General features: G+C 34.8%; 1 protein-coding gene across 7 annotated transcripts in view; it reads left to right on the forward strand.

Annotated features, from left to right (window-relative positions):
* Positions 1 to 24,480, forward strand: part of DLG1 (discs large MAGUK scaffold protein 1) — a 270,885-nt gene that overhangs the window by 233,309 nt on the left and 13,096 nt on the right. For all 7 annotated transcript variants that reach the window (XM_060150350.1, XM_060150351.1, XM_060150347.1 and 4 more), the window contains 5 exons: positions 2,168 to 2,209; positions 4,417 to 4,467; positions 5,333 to 5,434; positions 5,688 to 5,860; positions 24,296 to 24,405. In XM_060150350.1, the coding sequence (XP_060006333.1) occupies positions 2,168 to 2,209; positions 4,417 to 4,467; positions 5,333 to 5,434; positions 5,688 to 5,860; positions 24,296 to 24,405 (478 nt within the window). The remainder of the gene's footprint in view (positions 1 to 2,167; positions 2,210 to 4,416; positions 4,468 to 5,332; positions 5,435 to 5,687; positions 5,861 to 24,295; positions 24,406 to 24,480) is intronic.

Here is a 24,480-nt window from a genome sequence, read left to right on the forward strand (position 1 = left end):
ACCCCACCCCCACCCCCAAGTAGTATGTGAGTTCCAGTTGCTACATATCTCTCTCTTCGCTTGACATACCTGTTTTGTTTTTGTTTTTTCGTTTTGGTCATTCTGGTGGATGATAGAGATATCTGTTGTGGTTTTAATTTGCGTTTCCCCGATAATAAGCTTGAACACTTTTTTATACTTGTTGGATATTTGAACATCTTCTTTGATGACATGCCTTGAAAAAGATTATTTTTAATTTTCAGGGAAAAAGCATTTTAACTTTCGAACAAGCTCCCAAACAATGGTAATGATGCCATTCCAAGGACAGTACTTTAAGTAGCAAGAGTTTATTGTAGAGGAGTTACTTAAAGGATACTTGAAAGAACTTGAAGAATTTGACTGCTTCGTAGCTCTTGGTAATCTTAGAGAACTCAAGATGAGTAGGGGAAATTCCCAGAAAAGAGATTGTAGTAACTTCAATTTTTTGTACATGTATAACATGTCAGACATATTCAATAGTAGAGGAATAATAAAATAAACCCCACAAGTATGCATTTATCCAACTTCTCTAATTGTCAAATCATGGTTAATTTTGTTTCTTCTATACTCCCACTTTCCACTCACTCGAGTGCAATAACATTTCTTTCTTTTGTATATTAGAGATTGCAGAGTGTAATACAAATCCTAGTATAAATTTAAGAATTTTTTTTTTCTATGTGGCATTCCTACTTCTGGGAATGAATTTTAAGGAAATAGGACAAAAGGTGAAAGCCATGTAAATGAACACGTTCATTAATAATTTGTTGATGTTTGTGGAAAACAATTTAAAGCAAACTAAAATATCTAAATAAGTAGTAAGGTAAATCATGATGTAACAGTCCAATAGAATATTATACCGCAATTTAAAATGATTGTTTTGACATCTGTGTGGTAACATGAGAAGAAATTTTTAAATATAAACTTTAGAAAACCACCATTTTATATGTGCTATCATACATTATTCAGTCTTATAATTTTTAATGTTCTTCCTGTATACATAATAATGATTAAGAAAGTTGTATCTTGTCTTTGTAGGTTAGAATAACAGACTTATTTTTCACTATGACAGTTTTTCAAAAACTGTACTACCATTTCAAGAACTGTCTACCATTCCCTAAACTTTTCAGTAGTGCTACTTGATTTTAGGAGACTGTGGGTGATATGGTACAGCAGATATCTCTCCTCAAGCTTTTTCCTCATCCGTTAATTTTTTTTTTCCTTTGCCTGACATAAGAAATTTAGATTTACCTCTCTCCCATGGAAAATTTTGTTTTTCAGTTTTCATAGATAAAATTACCTTTTTTAATTCAAAGGAGACACGTATTGAGAGAGTGCAAGAGATTATATTTACATGAGAAGAGTGCTGGTTGTTTACTGAACAGTCAAGTTATGAAATGGGGGTCACTTTGAAGGAGGGGCCAGGCAGCAGATGAGTGTGTTTACTTTATCTTTTTTATTTTGCAAAGTAACCATTGTCAGTTTTATCAAAGCAGAATTTCTCAGAAATATTAGTCTACTTTAAAATACAATCCCACCTTCTAGAATTCCGTTCCATTTGACTTTTTTTTGAGGCATCTGAATCTGTGATATCCAAAATGCTTTATCTGTATGATCTCAGACATGCATTTTCATTTCTCTTCAGGAACAAGAAAGAAGCTGAACTAAAGCAAGATTATTTATTTTTTAAGATATCACTTCATTGAAATGGGCATCTGTTTGCTCAGATATAACTTGTTTCCTTTATTAGTCATTACTGTATCATAACCTAAATTAAATGGTGTCAATGACATTTTCTCTTTGGGGTTTTGATGACGACAGTTGGACTGATTTAGGATCACTTTGTTATATTCTACTTTGTTATATTCTATTATAATCTATTCATAATAAGATTTTGTTCATAAACTGTTGAACAGAAAATGAGACATTTTCCTTGATTGCAGATTTTTTTTCCTTGCTAATTCATATTCATTTACTTGAAATAACTAAACTTTTCAAAGAAAATCAGAAATGTTTTTAAAAACTCTTTGGGTATCTGTGGTTTATATCTCGACATTTTGTTAAGTCACCTTGTGTTTATTTTGATAATTTGCTTTTTTTAAACTCATGACACTGTGTTTTCTTTATTTTTTCCATTGTCCTGCAATTTCAGAACATGTAACTTCTAATGCCAGTGATAGCGAAAGTAGTTACCGTAAGTGTTTTAAGTTGTTTGTTCTTTTGTTATCTCAAGTAATATATCCTTTGGGGTTTTTTTCCCTTAGTGATGTATTCTGAAAACTAAAAATTAGGTGCTTAATATTTTAAAATCAGGTAGAGCCAAGTAAAATTCTTTACTTGATAAATAAAATCACACTCTATGTACAGAAGTTAATTTCCAAGGTTTTCATAAAATACAAAAGTTCATTTTACAAAAGTGCTATTCGTGTACACAGTATGTGTATGTGTGTTTGTATCTTATAAGAAGTAAATACCTAGTTAAATGAGTAGTAAACTTGTATTTTGCCATTTTATTTAGTAATTCTGTTTCTAACTAATCATAAAAATATTTTTCAGTAATGCTAAATTATAATTAGCTTTATTTCCTTTTTTATTCTGTGTCACCAATACTGGTGTGGGTCAAGATACTATTTATCGCCAGCTTTTGGTGAACATAAGAAATGGCGAAGGGAAAATTTTCAACAGTTGCTTAAACAGTAATACTGATCTCTTTTTTGGTTCTTATGGTACTGTCTTGGTATTATATTATTAAGGGACCTATATAAGCGTGTGAACTTTTTAAACATATTTGGGCATGGGAGGAGGGGAGAGTACATGAATATTATCAGTTGTAGCACTTTAAAAATTAAAATTGCTTTTCTAACTTTTTTTTTTTTACTGCTGTCTAATATGAAAGTAATCTTGATTACAGATGAGTATGGCTGCTCAAAAGGTCCATCCTGTTAATATCAGTCTCTAATATTTTTCATATTGACAGTATATACTTTTAACCCTCATTCATTTGATTGGTTGTTATTTTTGCTGCATAATAGTTATTTAACGATTTTCTTTTTTGGTATGGGAATGGGAATGTGATTTGGGAATGTGATTTCTCGTATTTTAGCATTTTATTAACTTACAGTTAGAACTCACCAGAGAGTAGCTGAGTAGCTTTCTAGACTAAAAAGAGGTAATGAAAGTATATACTGTCTGTCTCACCATTTGCATGAATTATTAGGTGTGGAATATTCAAATTGCATGTTTCTGATAACATGTAAAACATGTTTTACATACAGTACTTTAAAAAGCAGCTTGTAAATATACATTTTTTATGTATTATAAATTTTAAAACAACAAAATACACTTTAAAGCTGGAAAGAATATTTATGTCAGTATATGAATTGAAAAGATTTACAGCTGCATACATGTAATATAAACCAATGACAAATTTAGTGAAAAGATTGTTATAGAATCATAATAATCAAGAAGAAAATCTTCAAATACATTCTGCAATATTGATTTCATTGAACCACTTGAATTTAACAGCTCTTCCTTGTTTGTTTTCTACATGTGTGTGTGTGTGTATGTGTGTGCTAAGAACTCCTGAAATTTTTAACTTTTAGTTATTTTCATTGAGTCGAGATATAATTCGTAGACTTTTCTATTTAGGATATTCATAAGCTCTAATCTTTTAATTTAATCCTAGAGAATTTAACTTCTGAAGTGCTTTTAAGATCAAAGCAAAATATATTTTTTCTCCTTTACTATCTATGTGATTCATTTTGTTGAAAAGGAAGGATTTAATTTTATCTAAAATTTTTTTAACTCAAAATGTTATTTTTTTAAAATTGAATAAATCAATTATTATAATAATGAATTTTTTTCATCAGTGAAATAGTGACACTAGTTTTACCTTTGCATTAAATTCTTTTGGTTAGAAAATAGTTGTAATTATAAAAATGTTCGTGCTATGTTAAATGTTATACCTGGTAGGACCAAAAAAAGCAGCATATTAATAACAGAAAATTACCTAATATGCATATATGTAGAACTGCTCATTAAAGTATTAATTTTTAAAGAACTGTTTAATAGCTCTTAGATTCTAAATAAAAAATTAATAGCTTATACTTGACATCCCAAGTGAAGATTTTAATTTGGTCTATTGATAACCTGTAAAACCCAGAATAACAGAAAGGTAGTTATTAACTAGCACATTTATATTTTGTTTTTACATATACCAAACTTGATAATTTATCACTTTTTTCCTAAATCTTGCCATAATTAATTTGTAAAGTACCCTTTTTTTTACATCTTTGCTACTTTTCTTGGGAAAATTCTAGTAATTTATATGTTATATTAAAGAATTAAATTAGTATAGCTTTCTTTATAGATTTTCTCATCTGTATTTTAACTTTCTAATAGGTGGTCAAGAAGAATATGTCTTATCTTATGAGCCAGTGAATCAACAAGAAGGTTTGTGAAGCCTGTTGATGTTTTACAATCTTATGGAAAAACGTAATTTGGAAAATAGATCTAACTCATACCTTAAAAAAAGTTTCATTAGAATTTTAGCCTTTTTTCTTACTATACATATATATATATAAATTTACTATATGTATTTTATGAAACATGGTTTAGCCCATAGATTATTAAAATCTTATCATTTTATATTGGTGTTTTATTTCCTAAGCAACTTCTTTCCAGTGTTCATAATAGTATCACTATCCTTGTTCAAAATCTTGGAATCATCTTTGATCTTTCTATTCTTCATCTCCCTTGTCTAGTCAGTTTCTAGGCCCTATTTATTCTTATCATACCTTTCTTATTTATAACCTCCTTTCATCCCTCCTACCACAATGTTAAGTCTCATTTTCACTACCAATCTCCCTGCTTCCAACATGGTCCCTTACAGTCCAGCATATACACTTTTATTAGATCATCTTTCTCGATGACTACTCTGATTATACCCAGTTTCTTTTTTGCCCTTCTTTGATCTGCTTCCCTACAGTTTCTACTTGAAAAGGGATCAGTAAAACACTGTACTGTGTTTTCTCATTTGTAATGAGATGATGTTAGCAATGTATAGAAACATTATCTACTAAAATGCTGAATATAACTTGGTTGAATTATCTAAGTGTATGACTTCCAACAGGAGATTGACTGAAGTGTAAGATTTTAATAAAGGTTTGTAAACTATCAAGTTAGGCATCATTGGTGGAGAAAGAATAAAAAATAAATTCTTCATAACAGTTAAGGATACTTTTGTTTTCTAGTGAAGTAAAATACACAGATGTTTGTTAAGTGTTTATTTCTTTTAACATGCAGTATATTTTTATAGTTAATTATACTCGACCAGTGATCATATTGGGACCTATGAAAGACAGGATAAATGATGACTTGATCTCAGAATTTCCTGACAAATTTGGATCATGTGTTCCTCGTGAGTAACCCACATAAAAATTCTTAATTTTTGTTCTTAACATTTTGTCACTGTGTGTGGTCAAAGTAAACAGTACCATTTTTTAATGGTTTATACTTATTTTATCAGTTATTCATCCTCCATATTATTGTCACTTTTCAAATTTAAATCAATCTCTGTTGTAGTGAACTTTACAAAACGATTCTTTAAGTAGAAAATGGCTTTGTTGTGCCTTTTAATATTAAACACTTCCTCAAGTTCTTTTCTATTAAAGATACAACTAGACCAAAACGAGATTATGAGGTAGATGGAAGAGATTATCATTTTGTGACTTCAAGAGAGCAAATGGAAAAAGATATCCAGGAACATAAATTCATTGAAGCTGGGCAGTATAACAACCATCTGTATGGAACAAGTGTTCAGTCTGTGCGAGAAGTAGCAGAAAAGGTAAGCATCAGAGTGATCCCAGAATAAAGTTTCTAATCAGATACGCTTTTTTTTTTTTCATACTTTGACAGTATGAAAGAATGATGGATAGAAACTTTTAATTCATGTTTTTGAAAAAATATAGATACATGTTGCAGCATTGATTAATCTAAGCAATGTTATGAATTTATTCAACTAAATATTTACTTTTAGGTGACTTAGAAAAATATATATAAGATAAAGTAGAATAAGAAGAGCAACGGGCTTCCCTGGTGGCACAGTGGTTGGGAGTCCGCCTGCCGATGCAGGGGACGCGGGTTTGTGCCCCGGTCCGGGAGGATCCCACATGCCGCGGAGCGGCTGGGCCCGTGAGCCATGACCGCTGAGCCTGCGCGTCTGGAGCCTGTGCTCCGCAACGGGAGAGGCCGCAGCGGTGAGAGGCACGCGTACTGAAAAAAAAAAAAAGAAGAGCAACAAAGAAAATAAGAATAGAAATGATGACATGAATCTCTGCAGGAGGGGAGGTTATTATTTTGGGGTCCTGTACATTTGCTAGAGATAGACCTTGTGTTTAGCCCTAGCTTTCCAACAAGTACCATAATTAAGAAGCTAAGATCATCAATAAAAATGAACCAGATGTTCAAGATAAGTGTAAGTGGCTCCTGGTACTGAGACTAGGCAAAAATTTCTCCTGAATGGTCGTTTAATAAAAGACAGTGTGGAAAAATACTCAGTAACATTGTAACAGCAACAGATTTTTTGAAAGCAGTCTGATGATATATTGACATTGGGTTAAGGCAGTTTTATGGTAAAGCCAAAACAGTGTACTCCAGATGTGCTGCTATACTTAAATCAATCTTTGGGCCTAGAAAATAAACATCAACAAATTATTTTATACTTTCAAAACTATAGTAGTTTAAGACTTAGTCATGAAATACCTACAAAATATAAAGCAGTAATTCAACATCTCAGTTTTCCATCTGTAAGTGCTCCTTTCTTTAATAAGAGGTTTGGTTAATTGTGATTAGTTTTAAAAATCGAAAAAATGGACATGTTCAGTGATGGCAAGAATTTGGGAAAATAGAAAATCTTATTAGATGTTGCTAATGGGGGTAAAATTAATAGCACTTTATTTGAGAACGATTTGGCAATACCAAATAAATGTACATAACCTGTGACTCAGAAATTCTATTTCTTGGTATCTAAGTAGAGATTCACACATAAGGATTATGTATAATGATGTGCATAGTAGCACTTTATAGTAGTGAAGAATTGGACTCAGGAAAGGGGAATGGATAATTAACTGTTATTTATTCATGCAGTAGGATACAGAAGCTAGAGTGAATAAACTAAAATATCCACTAATTAGGTGTATCCACATTAATAAATCTCAAAATTATATGGTGAATGAATGAAGTTGCAAAGGATATATACAGGATGACACTATTCATATAAACTTTAATTAACATAAGGTAGTTCATTAATACATATTTCGTGTTTTCATAAACATAAAAACATGCATGGGTATCAAATAAGCTATGAGGATATATAGTACAGCCCAGGGAATAATTATAAATAGAATATAACCTTTAAAAAGTGTGATCACTGTGTTGTATACCAGAAACTTATATAATATTGTACATCAACTGTACCTCAATTTAAAAAAAAATATTTACTGGGAAAAAAAATGCATGGGAATGATACACATCTACTTCAGGTGTATATGTAGCTGCTATTCGGTGGTTTTCCTTTGAGAGAAAAGGAAGGAAACTGTAGCTTTAGCTTTACTTGTAATATTGTATTTCTTTTAAATTTTTTAAAAATTTAAAAAACACACCTCAGCCTGCCAAATAATATCCAAACTTTAGATTATTGATAAATAGAAAAGTAACACCATATCATAGCAAACTATTTCTTCTGCAAACCTTGTGGAGAAGAAAATATCAGGAGGTCCCACAAAGTAGAAATATTACAAATAACACTGTGATCACAATGCAGTAAAGCTATAAATTATTAGAAAATCAAAAACTGAAAGCCAGGCCAACTGGAAAATTTTTATTATTTATTCATATTAAAGTATAGTTGATGTACAATATTATATATGTTAGAGGTGTCCAATATAGTGATTCACAGTTTTTAAAGGTTGTACTCTATTTATAGTTATTATAAAACGTTGGCTATATTCCCCATTTTGTACAGAATATCCTTATAGCTTATTTTATACATAATAGTTTGTACTCTAAGTCCCCTACCCCTATATTGCCACTCCCCCTTTCCTCTCCCCACTGGTAACCACTAGTTTGTTCTCTGTATTTGTGAGTCTGCTTCTTTTTTCTTATATTCACTAGTTCGTTGTGTTTTTAGATTCCACATATAAGTGATGTCATACAGTATTTGTCTTTCTCTGTCTGACTTATTTCACTTAGCATAATACCCTCCAAATCCGTCCATGTTGCTGCACATGGCAAAATTTCATTCTTCTTATGTCTGAGTAGTAGTCCATTATGTATATGTACCACATCTTCTTTATCCATTCATCTGTTGATGGACACTTAGGTTGCTTCCATATCTTGGCAATTGTAAATGATGCTGGTGTGAACATTGGGGTGCGTGTATCTTTTTGAATTAGTGTTTTTGTTTTTTCAGGTATATCCCAGGAGTGAAATTGTTGGGTCATATGGTAGTTCTATTTTTAGTTTTTTAATAAACCTCCATACTGTTTTCCACAGTGACTGCACCAATTTACATTCCCACCAGCAGTGTACAAGGGTTCCTTTTTCTCCACATCCTTGCCAACATTTGTTATTTGTGCTCTGTTTGATGATAGCTATTCTGACAGATGTGAGGTGGTATCTCACTGTGGTTTGATTTTCATTTCCCTGATGATTAATGATGTTGAGCACCTTTTCATGTGCCTGCTGGCCATCTGCATCGCCTGTTTGGAAAAATGTCTATTCACTTCTGCCCACTTTTTAAACAGGTTGTTTATTTGATGCTGAGTTGTATGAGCTGTATATATGTTGTATATTAATCCCTTATCAATTCTACTATTTGCAAATATCTGCTCTCATTCAGTAGGTTTTCTTTTCATTTTGTCAATGATTTCCTTTGCTGTGCAAAAGCTTTTATGTTTAATTAGGTCCTGTTTGTTTATTTTTGCTTTTATTTCATTTGTGTTAGGAGACAGAGCCAAAAAAATATTGCCGTGATTTATTTCAAAAAGTGTTCTGCCTATGTTTTACTCTAGGAGTTTTATACTATCTGGTCTTACATTTGGGTCTTTAATCCATTTTGAGTTTACTTTTGTATGTAGTGTTAGAGAATGTTCTAATTTAATTGTTTTACATGTAGCTGTCCAGTGTTCCCAGCAGCACTTACTGAAGAGTGAAGTCTTTTCTCCATTGTTTATTCTTGCCTCCTTGTCATAGATTAGTTGACCATTAGTGCATGGGTTTATTTCTGGGCTTTCTATCCTGTTCCAGTGATGTCAGTTTTTGTGCCAGTACCATACTGTTTTGATTACTATACCTTTGTAGTATAGTCTGAAGTCAGGGAGCATGATTCCTACACTTACATCCTTCTTTTTCAAGATTGTTGTGGCTATTTGGGGTCTTTCGTGTTTCCATAAAAATTTTAAATTTATTTGTTCTCATTCTGTGAAAAATGCCATTGGTATTTTGATAGGGATTGCATTGAATCTGTAGATTACCTTGGGTAGTATGCTCATTTTAGCAATATGAATTCTTCCAATCCAAGAACATGATATATCTTTCCATGTATTTGCGTCATCTTCAATTTCTTTCATCAGTGTCTTATAGTTTTCTGAGTACAGGTCTTCTACCTCCTCAGGTAGGTTTATTCCTACATATTTTATTCTTTTTGATGCAGTGGTAAATGGGATTGTTTCATTAATTTCTCTTTCTAATAGTTTGTTGTTAGTGTATAGAAATGCAACACACTTCCGTATGTTAATTTTGTATCCTGCAACTTCATACCAAATTTATTGATGAGCCCTAGTAGTTTTCTGGTGATGTGTTTAGGAGTCTGTGTATACAGTATCATGTCATCTGCAGACACTGACAGTTTTACTTCTTCAGTTCCAATTTGGATTCATTTTATTTCTTTTTCTTGTCTGGTTGCTGTAGCTAGGACTTCTACTACTAAATAAAAGTGGCAAGAGTGGATATCCTTGTCTTGTTCCTGATCTTAGAGGAAATGCTTCAGCTTTTCACCTTTGAGTATCATGTTAGCTGTTGGTTTGTTGTAAATGGACTTTATTATCTTGAGGTATGTTCCTTCTGTGCCCAATTTCTGGAGAGCTTTATCATAATGGGTGCTGAATTTTGTCAAAAGCTGTTTCTGCATCTATTGAGATGATAGTATGGTTTTTATTCTTCATTTTGTTAATGTGGTGTATCATATTGAGTGATTTGTGTATACTGAAAAATCCTTGCATCTGGGATAAATCCCACTTGATCGTGGTGTATGATCCTTTTAATGTACTGTTGGATATGGTTTGCTAAATTTCTGTTTAGGATTTTTGCATGTATGTTCATCATTGATAATTCGCCTCTAGTTTTTTCTTTTCTTGTGATATCTTTGTCTGGTTTTGGTATCAGGGTAATGCCAGCCTCATAGAATGAGTTCAGAAGCATTCCTTCCTCTGCAGTCTTTTGGAATAGTTTGAGAAGGGTAGGTGTTAACTCTTCTCTAAATGTTTGATAGAATTCACTTGTGAAACCATGTGGTCCTGGGCTTTTGTTTGTTGGGCGGTTTTTAATTACTGATACAGTTTTCATTACTGGTAATGGGTCTACTCATATTTTCAATTTCTTGCTGTTTCACTCTTGGGAGAGTGTACCTTTCTAAGAATCTGTTTATTTCTTCTAGGTTGTCCATTTTATTGGCATATAGTTGTTTCTAGTAGTCACTCATGATCCTTTGTATTTCTGTGGTGTCAGTTGTAACTTCTTTTTCATTTCTGATTTTATTGATTTGGACCCCCTCTCTTTTTTTTTTGATGAGTCTGGCTATAGGTTTATCAATTTTATTTATCTTTTCAAAGAACCAGCTTTTAGTTTCATTGATCTTTTCTATTGTTTTCTTCATCTCTATTTCATTTATTTCTGCTCTGATCTTTATGATTTCTTTCCTTCTACTAACTTGGAGGGGTTTTTTTCTTTTTCTAGTTCTTTCAGATGTAAGGTTAGGTTGTTTATTTGAGATTTTTCTTTTTTCCTGAGGTAAGCTGTATCTCTATAAACTTCCCTCTTAGAACTGCTTTTTGCTGTGTTCCATAGTTATTAGATCATCATGTTTTTGTTTTCATTTGTCTCTAGGTATTTTTTATTTGCTTGTTGATTGCTTCAGTGATCCATTGGTGGTTTAGTAGCTTATTATTTAGCCTTCACATATTTGTGTTTTTTGCAGTTTTTTTTCCTGTAGTTGATTTCTAGTCTCATAGCATTGTGGTCAGAAAAGATGCTTAATATGATTTCAGTTTTCATAAATTTACCAAGGCTTGTTTTGTGGCCTAGCATGTGATCTGTCCTGGAGAATGTTCCATGTGCACTTGAAAAGAATATGTATTCTGCTTTCAGATGTAATGCTCTTTATCAATTAAGTCCATCTGGTCTATTGTGTCATTTAAGGCTAGTATTTCCTTATTGATTTTCCATCTGGACAATCTGCGCATTGGTGTAAGTGGGATGTTAAACTCCCCTACTACAACTGTGTTCTGTCAATTCCTCCTTTTATGTTTTTAAATTTTGCCTTATATATTTAAGTGTTCCTATGTTGGGTGCATATATATTTACATTTGTTACGTCTTCTTGGATTTATCCCTTGATCATTATGTAGTGTCCTTTTTTGTCTCTTGTCACAGTCTTTATTTTAAAGTCTATTTTATCTGATATAAGTATTGCTACTCTGGCTTTTTTTTATTTCCATTTGCATGGAATACCTTTTTCCATCCCCTCACTTTCAGTCTGTGTGTGTCTTTAGATCTGAAGTGAGTCTCTTGTAAGCAGCATATACACCAGTCTTATTTTTGTATCCTTGATTCCAGCGTTTAGTCCATTTACATTTAAGATAATTATCAGTATGTATGTTCTTCCTGCCATTTTGTTAATTGCTTTGCAGTTGTTTTTGCATGTCTTTTTTTCCCTTCTTTTGTTCTCTTGTGATTTAATGACTGCCTTTAGTGTTATGTTTGGATTCTTTTTTCTTTTTTGTGTGTATATCTATTACAGATTTTTGGTTTGTGATTACCATGAGGCTTTTATATAGCAGTCTGTATGTATACGTGATTGTTTTAAGTTGCTGATCTCTTCATTTCAGATGCATTTTAAAGACCTGCCATTTGTACTCTCTTCCCTTCACGATTACTGTTTATCTGATTGTTTTATATAACCCTTAACTGCTTATTGTGGATGTAGATGATTTTACTACTTTTCTCTTTTAACCTTCCTACTGCCTTTACTGTATATTTGCCTTTACCATTGAGTATTTTCATTTTGTAATGTTCTTGTTTCTTGTTGTGGCCTTTTCTTTTCCACCTAGAGAAGTTCCTTTAACATTAGCTGTAGAACTGATTTGGTGGTGCTGAACTCTTAGCTTTTGCTTGTCTGTAAAGCTTTTGATCTCCATCAAATCTAAATTAGAGCCTTACTGGGTAGAGTATTCTTGGTTGTAGGTTTTTCCCTTTCATCACTTTAAATATATCATGCCACTTCGTTCTGGGCTGCAGAATTTCTGATGAAAAATCAAAAATTTACGGGTGTTCCCTTGCATGTTATTTGTTGCTTTTCCCTTGCTGCTTTTAACATTTTCCATTTATCTTTAATTTTTGTCATTTTAATTACAATGTGTCTTGGTATGTTCCTCTTTGGATTAATTCTGTTTGGGACTCTGCACTACCTGGACTTGGGTGACTGTTCCCTTTCCCAGGTTAGGGAAGTTTTCAGCTGTTGTGTCTTCATTTATGTTCTCAGCCCCTTTCTCTCTCTCTTCTTCTGGGACCCATGTAATGCAAATATTGATGTGCTTGATGTTGTCCCAGAGGTCTGTTTAACTGTCCTCATTGGTTTTCATTCTTTTTTCTTTTTTCTCTTCAGTGGCAATAATTTCCACTACTCTGTCTTCCAGCTCACTAATCCATTCTTCTGTATCACTTAATTTATTATTGATTCCTTCTAGTGTACTTTTCATTTTAGTTATTGTATTCTTCATCTCTGTTTGGTTGTTCTTTATATTTTCTAACTCTTTGTTTAAAACTTCTAATTTGGAAATTCCCAGATGGTCCAGCAGTTAGCACTCCACACCACTGCAGAGGGCACAGGTTCAATCCCTGCTTGGGGAACTAAGATCCCACAAGCTGCACAGAGCAGCCAAAAAAAAAAAAAAAAAAAAAAAAAAACACTTCTACCTGCTCACTCTGTGCATCCATTCTTCTCCCAAGTTCTTTAATCATCTTTACAATCATTACCTTGAATTCTTTCTTGGGTTGATTGCCTATCTCCACTTCACTTAGTTCTTCTTCTGGGGTTTTATCTTGTTCCTTTGTCTGGAACATGTTTCTCTGCCACCTCATTTTATCTAAGTTGCTATTTGTATTTTTATGTGTCTGGTAGGTTGGTTACATTTCCCAGCCTTGGACAAGTGGCCTTCTGTAAGAGATGCCCTATGTGTCCCAGCAGCACACTCACATCTCGTCACCCAAGATACATGTTTCAGGTGATCCCCCTATGAAGGGGGGTCATTCTGTTGTGAGAGGCTGACTATGTGGGCAGTGTGGTAGGCTTGGTTGGCCCCTAGCCCAGTTAGTTGCCAGGCCCTGCCTTGTACTGCTGGCCGCTGGCTGTTGGTTAGCATGGCCTGGTCACACAGTGGGTGACTGCAGAACCCCAGGATGCCTCAGGGCTTATGCGAGCTCACTGATGGGCAGAGTTAAGGCCCAAAAGACTGTGGGGTTGTTGTCCACCCACTGTTGGGTGAAGCCAGGTCCTGTGGAGTTAGTGCCAGACTACTAGCAGGCAAAGCCAGGTCCTGGAGTCTGGCTGCAGGGCCATGGGATCCCAGAGCTGGTGTCAGATCACTGGTGGCAGAGCGGTTCCTCATACAGTTGGTCACAGTGTCCGGGGAGTCCCAAAGCTTCTGTTGGCCTTCTGTGGGCAGGCTGGGTCCGCAGGCTGCAGGATTATGGTTTTCTTACACCTGGTGTCTGCCTCCTGGTGGGTGAAGCTGGTCTAGAGGCTAGTTCAGGCTTCCTGGAAGGCAGAGCTGGTGCCTTTCCACTGGTAGATGTAGCTGGGTCATGGCCCTCTCTTGGGCAGGGGCATGTCTAGAGGTGACTGTGGGTTCAGGAAGTCTTTAGGCAACCTGTCTGCTGATAGGTGGAGATGTATTCCCACCCAGTTAGTTGTTTGGCCTGAGGCATCACAGCACTGGCACCTACAGGCTGTTAGGTGGGGCCAGTTCTTGGCACTAATGAGCCATAAGGAGGATCCCACTATGACGACCACCCACACCAGTGTCCACGTGGTAGAAAACTCCCACGTGTGGCTGCCACCAGTGTCTGTGTCCCCAGGGTGAGTGGCAGCCACCCCACCTCTCCAGGAGATTCTCCAAGACCAGCAGGTAGGTCAGCCCACGCTCCCATCAGATTACTGCTTTTGCCCTGGGTGCTGGTGCATGTGAGATTCTGTGTGCACCCTTTAATAGTGAAGTCTCTATTTCCCCCAGTCCTTTGGGACTCACAAAATTGATCTCCACTGGCCTTCAGAACCAAATGCTGTGGAGACTTGTCTTCCTGGTGCAGGGTCCCCAGGGGCTCAGAACTCTCATTCCTGTGGAAGAACCTCTGTAATATAATTATTCTCCAGTTAATGGGTCACCCATCCAGGGGTATGCAACTTGATTATATCACAAGTACACCCCTCCTACCTGTATTGTTGTCATTCCTTCTCTATGTGTTTAGTTGTAGATCTTTGCTGGTAAGTTCTGATCTTTTTCATACATGGTCGTTCTGCACGTAGTTGTGATTTTGGTGTGCTCATGAGAGGAGGTGAGCTCAGGGTCTTTCTACTCTGCCATCTTGGCCAGTCTCTATCCCAGTTAGAAAATTTAAAGCCACCTCTTAACTCTTAAGTGAAGGAGAAAATACAAAATGAAATTACAGAATTTCTTAAAAATGAAAGTAGTACATATCAGAATCCATGGGATACATTTAAAACACTGATCAAAGGAAAATTCATAGCCTTAAGAACTTTTCCAAAGAAAAATGAATGCGAATAGGGATTTCCCTGGTGGCACAGTGTTAAGAATCTGCCTGCCAATGCAGAAGATACAGGTTTGAGCTCTGGTTGGGGAAGATCCCACATGCTGCAGAACAACCAAGCCCATGCACCACAACTGCCGAGCCTGCGCACTGCAACCACTGAAGCCCACGTGCCTAGAGCCCGTGCTCTGCAACAAGAGAAGCCACCACAATGAGAAGCCCGCGTGCCGCAACGAAGAGTAGCCCCCACTCACCACAACTAGAGAAAGCCCACATGCAACAACGAAGACCCAACGCAGCCAAAAAATAAAATTAAATAAATAATTTTCTTTTATGAATGAGAATAAATAAACCAAATCCCTAGTGTAAAGTACTAGAAAAAGATAAAGGAAGAACATGATATAAATAAAAGCAGAAATTATGTGGTAAGCAGAAGGAAGAAAATGAAGATCAGAGAGGAAACTAATAAGAAAACAAAAGCAATAGATAAAATCGATGAAACCAAAACTTGCCCTTTGAGAAGATCAAAGTTATTGATAAACCTTTAACCAGACTGGTCAGAAAAAAGGAGAGAAGACACAAATTACCAAAATCAGGAATGAGAGAAATAACAAAATCTACAAATATTTAAAGAAAAGTCAGAAATTAGTAACAACTTTATACCACTGAGTTCAACAATTTAGATGAAAAGGATAAATTCCTTGAAAGGAATAAACTACTTAAGCTCAAGAAGAAATAGATAATTTGAATAGCCCTACATCTGTTAAAGAAATTGATTTGTATTTAAAAATTTCCACAAAGAAAACTTTCTTTCCACAAAGAAAACTCCAGGCCCAGATGGCTTCACTAATAAATTTTACCAAACACTTAAGGAAGAAATAATACCCATTTTCTACCATAAAATCTAAAAAGAGGGAGTGCTTCCCAATTTATTCTGAGTCCAGCATTACCTAGATTTCAAAACCTGACTACACATTACCAAAAAAACTACAGACCAATTTCTGTGAACATAGATGCAGAATTTCTAAACAAAATTTTTACAAATTTGATCTAACAATATAAAAGAGATAATATAACCACCAAGTTAGGGTTTATCCAGTGAATTCCAGGTAAATTTTAACATGAGAAAGCAGTCAGTTTACCTCACCATATTAAACTAAAAAAGGAAAACCATATGATTATATCCATAGTTTAGGAGAAGCTTTGACAGAATCCAACATCCTTTTTTTTTTTTTTTTGGCTGCATTAGTGTTCGTTGCTGTGCGCGGGCTTTCTCTAGTTGCGGCAAGTGGGAGCTACTCTTCGTTCCAGTGCACAGGCTTCTCACTGCGGTGGCTTTTCTTGTTGCGGAGAGCGGGCTCTAGGCGCGCAGGCTTCAGTAGTTTCAGCACGCAGGCTCAGTAGTTGCAGGACATGGGCCCTGGAGCACGCAGGCTTCAGTAGTTCTGGCACACGGGCTTCAGTAGTTGTGGCTCACGGGCTCTAGAGCACAGGCTGAGTAGTTGTGATGCACAGGCTTAGTTGCTTCACAGCATATGGGATCTTCTGGACCATGGATCAAACCTGTGTCCCCTGCATTGGCAGGCAGATTCTTAACCACTGCACCACCAGAGAAGTCCCCCAACATCCATTCTTGATTAAACTCTCCGCAAACTGGGAATAGAAAAGAACTTTCTCAAACTGATAAATAATATTCTAAAAATCCTACACCTATCATCATACTTAATGATAAAAGAAGCTCAGTGTTTTCCCCCTAAAATCAGAAACATGTCAAGGATACCCACTCTCACCACTTGTTTTCAGCATTGTACTAGAGGTCCTAGCCAGTGCAGTAAGACAAGAGAGAGAAATCAAAGTCATCCAGATTGGAAAGGAAGAAGTAGAATTGTCCTTATTTGCAGACAACATGATTGTCTATGTAAAAAATCTGATAGAATCTACAAAAAGAAAAAAAAATGCTACTAGAACTAGTAAATAAGTTTAGCAAGATCAAAGGATACAGTATTGATCAATATACAAAAATCAATTGTATTTCTATATACTAGACCAAATTGAAATTTTAAAAAACATTATTTGTAGTAGCATTAAAAAAATATTAAATACTTAGAGATAAATCTGACCAAAAAAATTTGCAGATCAGTACACTAAAAACTACAAAGCATTGCTGAGAGAATTAAAGAAGACCTAAATAAATGGAGAGATGCACGACGCTCATGGATTGAAAGGCTCAGTGTTGTTTAGATATCAGTTTTGTTCACTTGCACTTTAGGCTCAGTACAACCCCAATCAAAAATCCCAGGAGCTCTTTTTGTGGAAATTGACATGATAATAATACTAAAGTTCATATGGAAATGCAAAAGATCTAAAATAGCCAAAACAACTTTGAAAAAGAACGAAGCTGAAGGACTCACACTACTTCATTTTGAAATTTATAAAAATACAGTTAATCAAGATGGTATGCATAAAGATATTGGCATGAAGATAGGTAGATCAGGGCTTCCCTGGTGGCACAGTGGTTGAGAGTCTGCCTGCCGATGCAGGGGACACTACTACTTCGTTGCGGTTCACAGGGTTCGTGCCCTCGTCCGGGAGGATCCCACATGCCGCGGAGTGGCTGGGCTCATGAGCCATGGCCGCTGAGCCTGCGCGTCCGGAGCCTCTGCTCCGCAGCGGGAGAGGCCACAATGGTGAGGCCCACGTACCGCAAAAAAAAAAAAAAAAAAAAAAAGGTAGATCAGTGTAACATACTAGAGAATCCTTAAATGGACCCACATATATATGGACAGCTGTGGTCAAAGGTGCAAAGGCAATTCAGTGGAGAAAGGGATATTCTTTCAACAAATGGTGATGGAACAAGCCACGTTGACTAGCCACGCCTCATACCATACACAGAAATTAACTCAAAATAGATCCTAAATCTGAATCCTAAAACTATAAACATAGGAAAAATCTTCATGACTTTGGGTTTGGCAGTGATTCCTAAGATAATATACCAAAAGCACGATCTATAAAAGAAAAAAAATGATAAATTGGACTTCATCAAATTAAAACTTCTGCTCTTGGGGGAAAAAGAAAAAAGCACTGTTAGGTGAATAAAAAGACAAGCCATATACTAGGAGAAAATATTTTCACATCATATATTTCATAAAAGATTTGTATCTAGAATATGTAGAGAACTCTTTCATCACAATAATAAAGACAACCCTATTTTTAAATGAACAAAGGATTTGAAAAGACATTTCTCGAAGGAAGATATAAAAATGGCCAATAAACACGTGAAAAGATACTCAACACAGTCATTCATTAGGTAAATGCAGATTGAAACCTTAATGAAGAGCCACTACATACCCATTGGAATGGCTAAGTTTTTTTAAACTGACCATTACCAAGTTTTGACAGAGATAGGAGGAAAGAAATCATATGTCCATACAGAGACTTAACATGAATATTTGTAACAGCTTTATTTATAATGGGCAAAAACTGGAAATAACCCAGATGCCCCTCATCTGGTGAATGGATAAACAAAGTGTGGTATATTCATGTAATGGACTACTACTCAGCAATAAAAAGTAATAAATTGTTGATGTTACACAACAACATGGATGAATCCCAAAGTAGTTATGCTAAGTGAAAGGAGCCAGACAGTAAACTGCATACTGAATAACTGTACTTATATAAAGTTTTAGAAATTTCATACAAATCTATAGTAACAAAAAGCAGACTAGTGGTTGCTTGGAGAAGGACAGGAAGGAGAGGTTACAAAGAGGCATGAAACTGGGGAGTGACTGATACATTTATTATTTTGATTATGGTGATGATTTCAAGGTATATACACATTGTCAAAACTTAACCAAATTGTATACTTTCAATATCTGCAGTTTATTGTGTATCAGTTATGCCTTAACTAAGCCTTTTTTTCTTTTAACTGACATTCCTCCTAGTGCTTTGGGGGAAAACAGAACTTGTATCTTTAACATTATATGCTTTCTGAACTACTTAAGATTTTTGTCACTTGCATACATATTCTTTATAATAAAAATAATAAAATGGATTTTTGTAAGAAATTAAGGTGGAGAATAGAAAAGCAGAAGATCTAGAAAGAAATAACACAATAGACAAACTACTAGCTAACCTGATTTTTTTTAAGGGGAAAATCACAAACACTAGACACAGGAAATGACAAGAGGGCATAACCATTGAAATATTATGAAATCATAAAAGACTGTATTGCATATCTTTATATAAATAAAATTTTAAACTTGGTTGAGATGGATAATTTCCTAGAAAAATACAGTTTACCAAAATTGACCTATTAGAGATGGAAAGATTTCTATAGAAGAAGAAATCTTTAGAAGAAATAGAGCAAGTTATCAAGAAACTACGCCACAAAAATCATCAGGCCCAGATGACTTCATGGGGGAATTCTAATAAATCTTGAAAGGTTAGATCATCCTAAAGCTCCATAAGTACTGTTCAAGAGCATTCTTGTTATGAAGCAAGTCTAATATTGATATCTAAACCTGATGAAGACAGTGAAAATTATAGATCAGTATCACTGATAAATATTAATACAAAAGTGTTAAATATTTTAATAAACAGAATCCAGTACCACATTGCAAAAATGATATACCATGACCAAATGGGATTAAAGGTATTTAAAGTCAGCTCAATATTAGGAAATCCATTAATGTAATCTACCACGTTAACAGATCTAAAGAGAAAAATCATATATTCACAGATGCCTGAAAAGCATTTGGTAAAATCCAGTACCTCTACTGGGAGGGGGAAATCTCAAAAATACAGAGATTGTTGTTATTTTTTTAAAGAGAAAAAAGAAAAAGATTGAGAGGGACAGATCGAAATCCTTAATGGGAGAAACATTGAGGCAGTGCCATTATGATAGGAGCAAGGCAAGGATGTCCATTATCTCTACTACTACTCAAGGTACTAGTCAATGCTATTATACAATACAAATCAATCAGAGGCATAAGAATTGGAAAAGAAATAAAACTATCTCTGTTTTCAGATAATATAGTAACCTAGAAACCGTACAAAATTTATTATAAAATTTATTTTGTAAAATATAAATTTATTATAAAATTAAAGACTTATAAAATCAAAGACAAAAAGCTAGAGTAAGGTAGCATATAAAATTAATATGCAGAAATTAATAGCTTTCTTTTACATGAACAGTAATCAGAAGATTATTATAGAGAAAACCCCATTTATAATGTAAGAAATAGCATGTAAAATACTTAGTAGACTTAATGAGAAATATGCAGACTTACATGAAGAAATCTGTAAAACACTCCTGAAAGACAGAATATTAGACTTAATCAAATGTAAAGACATCCCTTGTTCTTAGCTATGACTATTCAACATTGTAAAGCTGCCAGTTCTGTCTAAGCTGATTTATATATGAGCACAATCCCGGTAAAAATAACTACCAGCTTTTTTATGGGGTTAGACGAATTGAAGTTCGTAAGAGAAGCCAGGACCACACAAAAAGAAAAGCTGCAAGAGATTCCAGCCCTACCAGATATTAAAGAATACTATTAAGACTTCTTAATTAAAACAGTGTGTTAATGACCCATGAATAGGACAAAAAGACGAGTAGAATAGAAAAGAGAATCCAGGAAGACCCAAATTCATATGAAAATATAGTATATGACAAAGGTGCAATCTCATATCACAGGGGCTTTTAATAATGGGCTTTTAAGTAAATAGTGCTGGAACAACTGGAGAAAAGGTAAATTAGAACCATACTTCTGGGGGACTTCCCTGATGGCACAGTGGGTAAGACTCCATGCTCCCAATGCAGGAGATCTGGGTTCAATCCCTGGTCAGGGAACTAGATCCCACATGCATGCCGCAACTAAGAGTTCGCATGCCACAACTAAGGAGCCCAGGTGCTGCAACTAAGACCCAGTGCAACCAAATAAATAAATAAAAGAACCATACTTCACACCATACACAAAAATTCACACCATAAACAATTGACAGAAGAAAATATAACCTGGGCATAGGGAAGTTTTTTTAACCATGAATCAAAATTCAGATGCAGTAAAAGACTGACAACTTCTGAACACATGAAAACAAAAAGACTTTTGCTTGACAAAAAAACTTTTCCTAAAACTAAGAGAAAACACCATTACCAATGTCAAAAAACAACTGACAAAAAATCTTCGAGAAAAGGGCTGATATTCCCGAATATTAAAAACTCTTAAAAATTGAGCGAATAGAGACCAGAATCTATTAGAAAATGGACAAAAGAAATAAATACACAATTCACACAAAAATAAGATATAAAAATGATAAATCAAACCTGAGATCAGTTACCTATGAGGGAGGAGTGGAAAGGATGGGAGATTGGGATTGAGGTAGAAGGGATGGAGGTGCAGCATTTCTCCAAGTATACCTTTTTGTATAATTTTGACTTTAGAACTGTGTTAGCATTTTGTATATTAAAAAAAGAGAAGATGAGGGGAAAGCAGAATGATATATAAGCAGACTAAACCTAGTCTAACTGTTTCAAATAGTTATTTTTAAATTAATTTTCAAATAACTTCATTGAAGAGAGGAAGGGAGGGGAGAAGTCTTAATCCCAATAATCCTTGAAGACAGGCTAAAGACAGAAAGCCTATGAACAAATATTGAACTCTGATTAGAGTGGTATGGGTTAATAGATCTGAAACTACTTTAAGGTATATTTTAGAGTTGAGCAAATAAATTAATATATTGACAATTGATGGGAGCTAGATTTCTCACTGTCAAAGAAGGGATTTTAGAAATATGGAAAGGGGAGAGGGTAGAATAAACTCTGTGGTAATTGGATTGGAATTAGAGATATGAATATAAACCCATGCATCTTAATACAGATATAGAAATATAAATGTGTATATATGTTTTCTTGCTCTGTCCACAAAGGAGGCCTAAAAATGATGACTCGTCAATAAACAATGAGAATATCTAGTGTCTAGATCTTGGCTTCTAAATACTATTCTCCATTAAAAAGGTCCAGAACTCATTAGAATAACGGCTGATTCCACTGGGAAAGTACAAGATGAGCCTAGAACATTTTGCTCTGTCAGAAAACTAAGGAAGTGCTTAAAGAATGATACAAATATGTCAAAAAGACACTGAAACCAACCTGTAAGGCCCCACAGTGGCCAAGTCTGGCATAATTGGAATATTAAAATAAATGATAATAACTGATTATAACAGAGAACAAGAATCCAAGAGTCCATAATGGTATAATGGTATAAATAAATATATGAATGAATAAATAAGTAGATAGAAGGGAAAGATTTACCTTACATTATTAGAATGTCTACTAATAAGGTTAGAAGGAATGATGGAATTAGGAGAGCTCTCTTGACAACCACCATGATAATAATTGTTTCAGGCAAGAATCATCAGTGTATGCTAAAATTAATGAGTGAATCAATACCTGATGAGAAACAGGATATTTACATAGTTTCAACATATCTTTGCCCCAAATACTTATCAGCTACAAAAGGAAAATAGTAATCTAAACCTGGCAGACAAAAACCTTTAAAAAGTGATCAAAATTAACATCACTAGTAGACATCTTATGCTTCCTGATATGATGGACTGAGAAGGATGCAACATCACTTCTGTGGTATTCCTACCAAAAATGTGTATCCTGCCATCTGATGGGAAACTTCAGGCAAACCCAGGTTGAGGCATATTCTATGAAAAAAAATGTTCTGTACTCTTGAAAAATATCAAGATCATGAAAGACAAAGACTAAAGAACTGTGCCAGATTGACAGAGGCTAAAGAGACAATACAACTAAATGCAATGTGTGGTCCTGGATTGGACCCTAGAGCAAGAATACTTTTTTTCCTTTTGCAGTAAAGGATACTAGATGACCAACTGAAATTATACTGTGGTTATTTAAGAGATGTCATTGTGTTTAGGAAATAAGGGGTAACGAAGTTTTATGTTTGCAATTTACTGTTAAACTATTGTGTACATATATATACAGGGAGGTAAAGCAAACAAGATAGAATGTTAATGTTTCAATGTAAAGTTTTTTAAAATTTCTAAGCAATCAGGTAAAATAGTAATATCTACTAAAAGGAGGTGGTGGGTACATGTATATATGTTATTTACCTTCTATATGTTTGAAATATTCATAAAATATTAATTTTTTTATTTTAAATAGTCCTACTGAGTTGAAATTATCATTCATTCGGGTGGATTCAAGCCCTTAGATTACAAGACGCATTATGGGGTAGACCTGACTTTAAAAGTTATAATAAAATCTGTTTGATAAATTAGAAGTACTACCCTATTTAACATGGAAATGCTCATCTTTACTAAAAATCTTAATGGCCTTTGGCAGTGAATTTAAGCATGTCAGGAAAGCGTCTTAGATTCAGAATTGGGGTTTCCAAATGCTTCAGTTTGTGATAAAGTTTTTACTGGTCACCAGTAAGATGAAAAATAGAACAGAGAGTGGTAGTGAGGTTTTATAAATTTAAATTTATTCAGTTTTAAAGATTCGCCTTTATCCTACACTTTTACATTCTTGTTTGATCATATATTCTTTTTTTGTTTGTTTTTTTGTTTGTTTTTTTTGTCTGTTTTTGCGGTACACGGGCCTCTCACTGTTGTGGCCTCTCCTGTTGCGGAGCACAGGCTCCGGACGCGCAGGCTCAGCGGCCATGGCTCACAGGCCCAGCCACTCCGCGGCATGTGGGATCTTCCCAGACCGGGGCACGAACCCTTGTCCCCTGCATCGGCAGGCGGACTCTCAACCACTGCGCCACCAGGGAAGCCCTGATGATATATTCTTTTATGAAATGATGGTTGTGGTAAGATGGTAGCTTAGGGTATTTTTTAGTGCCCTTTCTCAGCGAAGTAAAAGATAGGAACCCCATATTGGTTGCCGTTTTGAGAGATTACTGATCTGTGAAAGCTAGGAGTAAGGGAACTGTATTTTCATTCCTTTTTAAATGTAATATTTGAGAATGGAAAACCAGTTATCCATAGTCATTATTCATTGTCTTCATAACAGAAATGACAAGTTTGCTTAAAGTGAACAGGATCCAAACATCATAATTCAATTTTGTACTTGTAGGAAATGTACCTTTGATATAGTTGAAAATACTTGGTTCACTTGTTTTTCTTCCCTATTCCCTCTGTTTTAGGGCAAACACTGTATCCTCGATGTGTCTGGAAATGCCATAAAGAGATTACAGATTGCACAACTTTACCCAATCTCCATTTTTATTAAACCCAAATCCATGGAAAATATCATGTAAGTGTAAATGCCTAAGGCACAGCCTCTAAGTACAAATCTAGTCTCTGTTACTTATTAGATTGGGTAATTTAC

This window comes from Lagenorhynchus albirostris, chromosome 5, assembly GCF_949774975.1.
Source record: "Lagenorhynchus albirostris chromosome 5, mLagAlb1.1, whole genome shotgun sequence".
NCBI lineage: Eukaryota > Metazoa > Chordata > Mammalia > Artiodactyla > Delphinidae > Lagenorhynchus > Lagenorhynchus albirostris.